This window comes from Leuciscus leuciscus, assembly GCF_965113295.1.
Source record: "Leuciscus leuciscus genome assembly, chromosome: 20".
Classification (NCBI taxonomy): Eukaryota; Metazoa; Chordata; class Actinopteri; order Cypriniformes; family Leuciscidae; genus Leuciscus; species Leuciscus leuciscus.
The window spans coordinates 4311522-4324070 of record NC_138744.1 but is presented as its reverse complement, the minus strand read 5'-3'; the positions used below and the strand labels follow the sequence as shown (position 1 = coordinate 4324070).

The following is a 12549-nucleotide window of genomic DNA, read 5'->3' as shown; positions in this document are numbered from 1 at the left end:
TGACTGCGCTTCGGTATCCGGTACTTACTCAAGGACGCCAGTCAATAAGCACTTTGTTTGCAAGTGCCTGTCTCTTGTGCCTGCAGTTAGACTGTTTTATTTCTCATTGTTTTGCCATTTTCTTTACTTCGCTTTGGTCCAAAATTAACTTTTACCACGTCTGCCAATAATAGCAGTTGAATTGAGAAAATGTACTGGCCAAAAATATTGCATGAAAGTGTGTTGTTCATTATTTGTATTTTTGTTTGAAAGAAATCAATACTTTTATTCAGCAAGGATGCATTCAAATTGATCAAAAGTGACAGACATGTATAATGTTCAAATAAATTACATTTTAAAATATGTTCAAATAGAAAACAGTTTAAATTGTAATAGAGTTTTGCTGTTTTTACTATATTTTTGATAAAAAAAAAATGGGGTAGGCAAGGCTGCGAAGGGTCCTTCTGTTTTATCCTTCTTTACCCGTGAAACAAAGGATGCATTTCGAGACCACATTTGAAGGAGCCTTCGTTGCACACACGCACATTGAGCTTGTCCTTTTCGTTTTAATGGCGGTTGGCAAACCCACTTAAAGCTGAATACCGCCGCCTACTGCACAACACATGAAAGCTAACATAAAATAAGTGATCGGGCTCAAGCACATTGTATGCTTTTGGGTTGTCCCAGATCAAAGATGACCAATCGTGGTGAATTCTGTGGTCGTGGCTCTGAAACGGTGGTCCTACGTCGTACAGTGAGAGAGATTCAAAGATGGCCGTTGTCACGGTCTTGCAACCAAAGATAGCCTGTGATAATTTTCTGACAGTGTCATATGGCGCTTTTCCACTGCATGGTACGGCTCGGTACGGTTCGACTCGGCGCGGAGCGGTTCGGCTCGCTTCGCTTTTCCACTGCGTGGTACGACTCGACTCGGTACGGCACGGTTCGTTTTAGCTCGGTTGCTTTTCCACTGCAGTTAGTACCGCTTCAAAGTGGGTGGGACTGATCGTTATAGTTGCCGTCTCTACTGCCATGACATCATCATATTAAATGCGAATTTTTCATTCCGTGTTTCCCCATCCGCTCCTCGGCAACCAACGAGTGGAACGTCTGCACCTCGTCCACTGACCACGATTCAGCCATTTCTTTTTTTAAAGTTTATACTCTTTTTGAAGCAAATACTTTTAAAACAGGCACTACAGCGTTGGCTGTTGTCTACTGGCTATTTAAATCTAGCGGGTTTAGTGTCTCATGTTGTAAATACAATGACGCTGGTAGTGATGATTCTGTCTGACCAATCAGTGATCTGCAGTGTTTTCACGTCACATTTTAGTATCGGGACGGTACGCTTGGAACCTCAACAGAGGTGGTACCATTTAAAGCGAGCCGTACCGTACCATACCATGCAGTGGAAATGTGCCATAAGTGAGCCTTACCGAACCGAGCCGTACCGTCCCATGCAGTGGAAAAGCGCCAAAGCGTGCCGAACCGAACCGAGCTGTACCGTCCCATGCAGTGGAAAAGCGCCAATACATTTAGGATGATCATCAGTGTGTTTGCTGCTACGACCTACATCTACTGACTAGCCAATAAAAATGAAACATGAAATGGCGTATTGATCAACGCGACATACTTAAAACGACTTACCTCAAGCTCCATTTACAAAACTGGCATGCCAGCCCAGTTGGTCTCTGTTCCCTAGCCATGACTTTTTCACTTCCTCCTCTTTTTTTCAGCTCACATAAAAACCACCAAAGTGCGATTCATCTTGCTCTATTTGTTTACTACTAGCGCATGCTGATGACTTTTTATTCTTCTATATTAACTTGCGTCGTAGCCTATACGATTCAATAGTGTCATTATCATACAGTCTATATACAGTACATGTCGTACCAAGTTTATTAGATCCAGTGTGATTTGTAATGATCTTATAGAATTTCCGAAATCACACAGTCTGTAGCAGGCATTAGGATAGCCGATATAAATCAGCCCTAATACTGATCCTTGAGATCGTTTTTTGGCTATTTTCCTTGCATATTTCTTGGCCACAGATCAATGGCTCTGTTCTAAATTGAAACTCATAGTGTAAGTGATTTGGAATAGTAAAATGCATAACAATTCTGTACATAGCACATAAATATTCTTAAATGGATTGCATTATGTTAATTAATAATAATATTTGTTGTAATTAAATTGTTTATAGTTATTGACCTTTCTTTTGCTTCTTTTGCAATTATTCTTGTTGAAATGCATTATGGGATTGCCTTCACCACAACAGCTAAAAGAAGGTATCTTACCTTTTGGAACAGCCCTTGCATTGGGAATGCTGCCTACATTGGCAGTCCACTTGGTTTTGGGACAGAGCCATACAGTGTCACTCGCAGCATCATATACGAGATGAGCCAGACTCCGTCTCTCAGTGAAATGCAACCTGGCACAACAATGTAAAGAAAAGCCACATTGATTTTATCGCACAAATTGTTGTTTTGGTGGTTTAATGTGATGAACGTTATAAGTAGATATAAATATGTCTTTCCATGATAAATTTTTTTCACTAAAAGTTGTGCGATTCAAGACAGATGTCACTGACTAATTGTTATCTAATGTACATTAGGTTGCAAACTGGCAAGTAACAGCCAATTTTCACTTGCATTTGGCAATTATTTTTTAAATTTTTCAAGTAAAGAATAGCTGGTTTCACTGGTGATGTGAAGGTGGTCTGATTTTATACTGATACCTGCTGACATATAGATAGAGCATCTTCGATTACCAATGCATTTGTAAAAAAACATATTTATAATGCATGATTTATTGAATCTACACCTGAAAGTATAAAGAAAATACTGTCAACATGATTAACATCCTTGATTAACAAATAAAACAACTTTTGAAAAATGTTTGACAAAAATATGATTTATTTTTGCTTGATTTATATTTCTTTTCTTTCTTTTATTTTTTGGGAAAAAATTATAATTTATTTATATTTAAATTATAATTTATTTATATTCAGTAAAATGAATGAATTTTCATTATTGGGTGATTGATTTTTTATATATAAAATATTTTTATTTTTATTATTTACCATTATTTTTATTTTAGTTTTAGTTTCAGTAATTTTAGTATTTCAAATTAAACTTTTCTTTTATTACAGGCAGTTGGCAAGCAAAAAATTTAAATTAAAATTTCAGCTCTTTTACGTTTTTTTGGGGGTAAATGGTTGCAGAGAAAAACTGGGCATCACACACTAAAAGACAAAGGATCGCACACTAGCAGACTTTCATGTCGTTCCGAACACAACAAACTCGCACAGAAACGTGTGCCACTTTGCTACGCGTGACAAATCAAAACAATATGTATTCTAAAATCGGCTCAAAATATCAAACATATTTGATGACTGGATGGAAACTTAAATCATAGTCTGAAACTTAAAAATCTGAGTCTGTGCCCTTCATATTCTATGCGATTTTCTGGGAAATCTGTCAGCTCCGACTGCTGTATCCTGCAGACTGCAGACTTTTGACAACTGAAGCCTCGTTTATACTTTCGCCTGGCTCCGCAGCGCGAGTCTCCGCTGACTGCGCACGCACCTCCCCAAACGGACGAGGCGTTTATACTCGACACGCTCGCCGTTGTACTATTCTGTGAAACGACAAGGGGCGACTCAAGTAATTGTCCTCTAAACCATCAGGAATCAGCGGTGAGAAGAAGAAAGGTCCACACGTGACAATGTTTATTTTAGTACACCACCACCAATACCACACTACGAAAAGAATCGTGTAAAATCCAGTAAACCCTGATATTATTACTTGTGACATTTTGCCGCGCGCACCTTCGCGCTCATGCGGACGCGGCGAGTATAAACCTAGCTTAAAGGGATACTCCACTTTTTTTGGAAATAGGCTCATTTTACAGCTCCCCCAGAGTTAAACAGTTGAGTTTTACCGTTTTCGAATCCATTCAGCCGATCTCCGGGTCTGGTGGTACCACTTTTAGCATAGCTTAGCATAGATCATTGAATCGGACAAGACCATTAGCATCTCTCTCAAAAAAATAACCAAAGAGTTTCGATATTTTTCCTATTTAAAACTTGACTCTTCTGTAGTTACATCGTGTACTAAGACCGACGGAAAATGAAAAGTTGTGATTTTCTAGGCTGATATGGTTAGGAACTATACTCTCATTCCTGCGTAATAATCTTTACGTAATAATCAGACTTTGCTGTCGTACCATGAGTCCAGCAGGCGTAATGATATGAAGCAGCGCCTGAAAATAGTCGACCCTATAGTCTACCGAGCTGGGGACTATTTTCAGGCGCTGCTTCATATCATTACGCCTGCTGGACTCATGGTACGACAGCAAAGTTTCTTGATTATTACGCAGGAATGAGAGTATAGTTCCTAGCCATATCAGCCTAGACAATCGAAACTTTTCATTTTCCGTCGGTCTTACTACACGATGTAACTACAAAAGAATCAAGTTTTAAATAGGAAAAATATCGAAACTCTTTGGTCATTTTTTTGAGAGAGATGCTAATGGTCTTGTCCGATTCAATGATCTATGCTAAGCTATGCTAAAAGTGGTACCACCAGACCCGGAGTTCGGCTGAATGGATTCGAAAACGGTAAAACTCAACTTATTTCCAAAAAAAGTGGAGTATCCCTTTAACATATGATACTTTCAGACTGAAAATCGGGACAAAAATCTGTGCAAAAGTCATGTAGTGTATTCCAGCCTTTTGTTACATTAGCCTAATTATTGTCATAGATTAAATGGTCATAATTATTGCATAAATATTACTTAGTACTATGAAATTCCCTCAAAATACATAGTATTAAATTAAAAATATTATTGAACAAAAATATCTTACGTTTATTTCACAAAAAAAAAAAAAAAAGAAGTTAGGTTTGTTCTGACACTTTTTATCGCTCTCTCTTTCAGAAAACGCTCGGCTTCGGCGGAAGAGCATCGCCACCGGGAAGCAGCCAAGCATGGATATCCCACCCACTGCCCCCCCACAACCCTTCCGACAATCCGTGAGTACCCCACCGTTCCGTCCCAGATCCCTCTCTCCCTCCCTATCCCTCTCGCTCCCGTTCTCCCCTCTGCCCCTGTCGCCCTCTCTCTCCCCGTCTCTCTCATACAAGAGAGTGAGCACCCCTCCGCTTCCTCTTTCCCTCCCTCTCTCCCCGACCGTCTCTCTGACTCTCCCTCCCTCAGTCCCGCTCTCTCACTGGGCTGCTGGTGAGTGGAAGGTTGTGGGTTCTAATCCAGGGACTGGACCCAGTTTGGCGACACAACCCTCTCTTGAGGTACGTTATCTAACAGCTGAGCTGTCTCCGACACAGCTTCTGCTGTGGGTTCGAGCGGCCGGCGTGCGGTTCAGAAGTGTTAGACAAACAGTTAGTCACGCAGGAAGGAATCATGTTTATCTGTTCTTTAGCCAATGATTGAGTCATTATGTCTGAGTTTATCAGATATGACGAACAACTTCTTTGCAATTAAATGATTTTGTCTGTTTAATAATAGGCTGAAAGTGATGACTTATGTTTAGTGTCCTGGTTCAATTGAAATGTGCAGGGATTTGAGCAGCATGGCAAATACTTAAAATTGACAAAAATGAAAATGTACCACTGAAACTACATTGTTACTCTTTGCGACAAAGTAGTGTTGACATTTTTGTCCCTCTGGTGCTCTTCAGTTTTTGTGTTCACAAAGCAAATGCCACAAAAGTCACCAAGTGTCATACCATTCTGATTAAGTGTAAATGTATTTTTTGTCAAAAGTGACGAAGAACACCAGAAGGTCAACCCTACCTTTTCACTACTTTCTCGCAAAGAGTAACAATATTGTATTGTATTGTGACAGAATCTGTAGTTGCTGTGGTACAGAAAAAAATTTGTGGTACAGAATTTTTTTTATACAATTTATGTTTATTTTTTATGTTTTACTTCATTGGAATGCAATTAGTGACTTTTGTGACACTTGCTACTGTATGTGAAAAAAATTATGACCATAATTTGAAAAGGTTAAATGGTCCTAATTATTGTCATAGGTTAAATGGTCATAATTATTGCATAAATATTACTTAGTACCATACAATTCCCTCAATTATTGACTTATTGTTGAACAAAAATATATCACATTTATTTTACCTGGGGAAAAAAAGTTACATTTGAGGTGTTCGGCCACTCTTGACTAGGAGGAGTATGAGTGTGTCCACTAAATGTGGAGCACCAGAGGGTTAAAAATAAAGCTTCCAAAAGGGGATTTTCGCAGCGATGCCATAGAAAAAAAAATGTTGGTTCCCCAAATAATCTTACAGTGAACAGTTCTTCAAAGAACATTTAAAAAATCTAAAGAACTACTACTATAAAGAACATTTTGCGCAATGGAAATGTTCCATGGATGTTAAAAGTCCTTCATGGAACCATCAATGCCAATTTATTCTTAAAGGTCCCATTGCATGAAATTTTCACTTTATGAGGTTTTTTAACCTTAATATGAGTTCCCCTAGCCTGCCTATATGGTCCCCCAGTGGCTAGACGTTTTGATGGGTGTAAACCAAGCCCTGGGTATTTTTGAGAAAATGAAAGCTCAGACAGGCGAATCTAGAAATCTCCCCCTTATGTCGTCATAAGGGGAAAGGTTACCTCCCCTTTCTCTGCTTTGCCCGCAAAGATAATTTGGCCCGCCCATGAGAAAATGAGCTGCGCGAGCGCGATATTTGTTTTTCCTGGAGAGACATCATGGCATGCAAACGAGTGAAGCATGGCAGTTGCTCAGTGTTTGGATGTACAAATGAACACAAAAGTATTTTTTTAGTTCCTTCATCCGAGCCTCTGAAGAACCAGTGGGTTATGTGAATTTCTGATGTGTAGGCTAATTGTTCCAGTTCAGACAGATAATCTTTCTCTCAAAGTCGTTCAACACTGTTTATGCATCAGTAAATCAAGCCAGTGACTAAACGATAAACTTCACGTCGTTTCTCTTAGTAGGATGAAAATAATCTTACTTAAACTGTGATTAAAATATATACAGAAAGCGATCAAAGAACAATCCCTTTCCAATCGCCCAAGCTGTCAATCACACAGTGCGAGTTTATCTGGACACTTGCCAAAACCAATGACGCTGTTACGCTGCACAACGAAGCTCTTACTGTACTTACCTCATGTTTGCATTGGTGAGATTGCATAAACTGCGTTGCAATGATAAGATCTTCATTCACGCGATCAACAGGCTGTCATCTGCTCAATGCTTATCACTGCAACCTTTTATGTGATGGGAATAGATCTAAATACTTTAAAAACTTCTCATGATCTGTTAATCCCGATAACTGTAATAGTAAAAACGTATAATAGCTGTAATAGTAAAAGTTTTCGAGAGAGTTCCACATGTAATGCTAAATATTTCATATGCAAGCATGTCAGCCAATCACAGCAGTGGGCGTTTACACTGAAGTCTCACAGCAGCCAATCACAGCAGTGGGCGTTTACACTGAAGTCTCACACAGACACGCCCCTTCAAACAGAGCATTCAAATCAAAGGCTAAAATCAGGCTAGGAAATATGCCTTTTATTTCTAAATTATAACAACTTTTGATCTAAAAAAACATACTAACATTATAAGGGCACCCCAGGAAACATTCTAAAATAATAAAATAATCCATGCAATGGGACCTTTAAGAATGTGAGCAAGACAACTTTTGTTTAGTGTCCCGGTTTAATGAAATGAAAATGTACCGTTGCAACTGCAGATTTTGCCAAATCTGCCAAAAATGCCATTGCTACTGTACAAGCATAACACATTTTTATGGGATCTCATTTGGTTTTGATGATTCCGGTGGCAAACTAAGTTACCCTAGCTTTATTGTACTAAGAACTATGGGCCAGATTTACTAACAGCTTACGCCAGTGCAAACCCTCTTTTGGCGTTAAAAAACTACTGTCATTATTGATTAAATACACACCGTGAAAAATCTGCGCTGAAAAGGCGTGGACACAGTAATTCTTTAGGCGGCTGACCTTATTGCATATGCATTTTGTAAGAGTTTCCTTTCAGGCGCAAAATTTATTGGAGGAGATTATTTGAATGATTCATGTAAGGTGATTTAGTTGGGCTGAGCCTGGCTAGTACCTGGATGGGAGACCTCCTGGGAAAAATAGGTATCTGTTGGAAGAGGTGTTAGTGAGGCCAGTAGGGGGTCTGTGTGGGTCCTAACGCCCCAGAATAATTTACATTTACATTTATGCATTTGGCAGACGCTTTTATCCAAAGCGACTTGCATTGCATTTCAAGGTACACATTTACATTCTTATCAGGTCTTGCGTTCCCTGGGAATCGAACCCATTACCTTGGCGTTGCAAGCACTAACGCTCTACTGTTTGAGCTACAGGAAAGCTGTATGGGAACACCCCATACAGTATATAATGATACCATATATAATGATGGGGACACTATACTCTCAAAAAGCACCATCCCAGGACCACCGTCCTGTACCGATGAAACATTAAACCGAGGTCCTGACTCTCTGGTCATAAAAAATCCCAGGATGTCCTTCGAAAAAGAGTAGTGGTTTTAACCTCGGCATCCTGGCCAAATTTGCCCATTGGCTTCTGTCCATCATCATTGCCTTCTAATCATCCTCATATATACTGATTGGTTTCATCACTCTGTCTCCTCTCCACCAATAAGCTGGTGTGTTAAATGTAACAAATTATTATTATTATTAGTAAGGTTTGCGCTAGTCAATTTACTGGTTTAGTTAGTTTAGTGGTTGTTTATGCATTGCAATGGGGTGAATGTTCTTGTTGGCTTCTAACAAACGTCTGACCAGAAGTCATTCATTTCCAGTATATTGGAGCTCTGTGGAGTTCTGATCCTTTTCGTATGCGGAATTTTCGGATCTGATTTGAATCTGCTTTTGCGGCTAGACCGTACATGACTGCCAGACTGAATGTGATGTTTTCTAATCAAAACTATGAAAAAGTGTGTGAAAATTACCAATATTTACTTTTCTTTATACACAATTTCTCTAAAATGGGCAGTTATGAATAATTACTATATGTCCGAAATAATCATTTTAGAATTATTACACAATTATTTACATTGATGAGTTCTAGAAAATGCACTATGCTTATCTTTCAGATATACTGACGGTGATTTGTTTTGTGTATACATTCATTATTCATTCATGATACCATGGTGAAAAAGTGGAGGGTCACTGCTGCTTCTCAACCAATCTGAAAGTTCTGTCCGCCTGTCACTAGGGGGACAAAATGCGACAATCGGACTCAAATGTCAGAGATAGTGGGAAGGCGGTTTCATTGAAAGTGGCAAAAAAATGCCCCAGATAATAAAAATATAGGGGCCGTAAATGCTCCTTGTTCTATAATTGATTTAGTTGGAGGATTTGACATAATTAATGGCCCACTATGTTTTTTTATGGTTCGAAAAATTGAAGTAATCATAATATTTTTTTCTTAATAAAAAGCACCTACAAATCAGTTTTAAGTATTGTCTGTTAAAGGTACAGTGAGCAATTTCTGAGAAATGCTGTTGAAAGTGGATCGGACCGAGCTCTACCACACACTTGTAGCCAATCAGCAGTAGTGAGTGTATCCACTCATGATGGGGGAGGAGAGAGAGTGAGCCAATCAGCAGTAGGGGGTGTGTCCACTCATGATGGGGGAGGAGAGAGAGTGAGCCAATCAGCAGTAGGGGGTGTGTCCACTCATGATGGGGGAGGAGAGAGAGAGTGAGCCAATCAGCAGCAGTGTATCCACTCATGATGGGGGAGGAGAGAGAGTGAGCCAATCAGCAGTAGGGGGTGTGTCCACTCATGATGTGATCATGGGGGAGGAGAGAGAGTGAGCAAGAGGGAGATTTAAAGAAAGAGTGTAGAAAGAGAGATGCCTGAGAGACATTACAAAAGAGAAAAGGTCAGAGGAATATCACTAGAAAAAGAAGGGCTTTGATCAGGCAAGACCTAAGAGGGGAAGCCTGAAAATGGATGCCAAGGTTGCATTGGTTCTGCTCCATACGTGAGTTACATTGGTTTTGCTGTTTCACAGAACCAAGATATGCTGTTGCTGTAATGTTAGCTATAGTAGCAGGACAGTTTTGAGTGTCATTGTTTGTCTGGAGCTGGTGTGCTGCTGGCGACTAACAACAAACTCTTGCTTGTATATACTCTTCATTTTTTTGTTCTTCCTTGTCATTTGTTCGTCATCTTCACTGTATTTTTCACGAAGTATTTCTTTTGCTTCGCTTTAGCTATAGAGACATCCACTCTTGCATTGTGTGTTTGTTATTTTGGGGGCAGAGCAATGAAGCGAAGGGTGAGTTTGTTTGGGTTTCTCAGAAATGGCTTTCTGCACCTTTAATAAAAAAAAGTTCATTTCTAACCCTAGTTGCAATATGGTTGTTTACTGGTTGCGAAGCAGCAAAGCTTCAGGTATACAGGTTTTAGGCTTTGGATCTGTGTAAATGGAATGCCACTATCTAAATGGAAGGTCTTCAAAATGTAATTTGAGCTTTCTTTGTAAGTATAAACTTTACAAAAACTAAGAAGTAGATAGCACATGAAACAAATGTCGAATACAAGTTTTAGTTGGTTGAGCAGTTCGGGCTGAATTAATTGCATAAGTTTAATACTAAGGGTTTGTAGTGCATAATAAACCACTAAACAGAATGTCTGAGGAATATCAATACACTGCTGCCTTAGACTGTAATTATCACTGAGCAAATGAGCTTTCACAGCTTCATCTGCTGTGTCTAAACATTCTTCTGTTGATGAGTTGTGTTTTCAGGTTGTATCTAAGATTGCACGTCTTATGAACGAATTACGTTCACAGTGAGATTTGACATGATTTTACTCTGTTGTGGCGTGAACCTCTGTTGCCTGCTGCCGGTCTGCTCTTACTGTAGGCGTTGGGAAATATTTATGAAGCAATACTTCCCACTATTGGTTGACTGTGGATAGTGCAACATTGCCAGAGTGTTTTGCTACGAGCAAGGGAATATCATTTCAGTCAGTTGCACCACAATTTTACATCTGCCCATGCATCTAATTAATGTTATAATAATTAAAATGATTAATAATAATTTATATTAATAATTAATTATATAATATTAATAAATATTGTTTAACGTTTATAGATAAACAACAAAATTTTTGTCATTTTAATATAAGAATAAATATAAGAATAAAAAATGTTGTAAAATATTTTTTTATATATCTGCTCAATGTTATAATATTTTATATTATTAATAATAAAAATGCTAAATAATTATTTTGTCTATATATATATATTTTTTTTTTAAGATATATGCAACATTGTTACTTTACTCCAATTAGATGTTTTAATAAAACAATACATATACTAAATAATATTGTAAAAAATCATATATAATGATTATAATAAAAAAAATTATAGATAAAAAAAATTATACTGTACTCTATTTTTTTTGTCATTTCTACACAGGCTTGATAAAGATGAAACATGTATTTTTTCAATGTTTCAATATTTTACATGTAAAGTATAAATGCCTGCACACTGTGTGTTTTATATGGTTAGAAGTTTTTTATAGCCCTCATAAAGGTAAAAAAAGAAAAAGAAAAGCATGCCCTTACAAATCATGTGAGCAAACATTACCAATTATTAAGTTATCAAGTGTCAGACTATGCAATCCAAATGATCAATTCCTTAGGTTTGTTGTCTGTTGTCATGCATATTAATTCTGAGTCTGTTCTTTTTCTCAGAGTTTCCTCAGTAGAAGACTGAAGGGGTCCATTAAACGGGCCAAGAGTCAGCCCAAACTGGACCGAACCAGCAGCTTCCGCCACATGATCCTCCCTCGTTTCCGCAGCGCCGACCAGGACCGGTACCGTCCAAACTCTTCCTCCCATAAACGCATGCTGAAGCAGTGCTGTGTCATGATATTCCAGTGAATGAGTATTGTACAGTCATAATGGGGATAGTTCACTCAAAAATGACACCCTGTATTCTGTATAACAAAACTTCACTTTTCCAATGGTTTGGTGGTGAATTATACTGTTAAACTCCAAAAACGCACCATTAAAGCATCATAAAAAACGATCAAATGACCGGTGCACTATAATTCCCTGACCTGAAATTTAAGTCTTTCGTTTATAGTGCATGAGTCCTTTTGTGTTTCAGGAAAGAATGAAAATAATATAAAATCGTTAGAGGTCAGCGAATCATCATTTTTGGGATGAACTGCTCCATTAAACGCCGGTTTGCACTGCAGTTTAATATCTCTTAATATCTGCAACGTCCTCTGGTTCCTTATTCTTCTTCTTCAAGCATCCAGACAGGTGCTGAGGTGCTCTTTTTAATGGTTTTTTCATTCATTTATTCATGCTCCGAGCTCTAAGCTCATCCACGGTCAGCCTGTGTTCTTTGAGAAAAAGGCAGGTCGTGGTTTTTTGAAGTTCTTGCTCAGTTTGGACAGGGAAGTGCTCCAGTGACGTTTCCCTTTCAGAGAGGAAGTTTCCGCTGTGCTGTATCTTTGAAATGAAGGCCGTTCTGCCGTTTTCAGTAATTCAAA

The 12549-nt window shown here is 38.5% G+C and overlaps 1 protein-coding gene and 1 long non-coding RNA gene across 2 annotated transcripts in view; one reads left to right on the top strand and one right to left on the bottom strand.

The window, feature by feature from the left end:
• Positions 1-12549, bottom strand: part of LOC309484522 — a 150553-nt gene that overhangs the window by 63583 nt on the left and 74421 nt on the right. The gene's annotated exons all lie outside the window — the stretch shown is intronic.
• Positions 1-12549, top strand: part of syngap1b (synaptic Ras GTPase activating protein 1b) — a 140574-nt gene that overhangs the window by 85535 nt on the left and 42490 nt on the right. Inside the window, 2 exon segments of the mRNA XM_082150640.1 lie at positions 4918-5012; positions 11741-11862. Of these exon segments, the coding sequence (XP_082006766.1) occupies positions 4918-5012; positions 11741-11862 (217 nt within the window).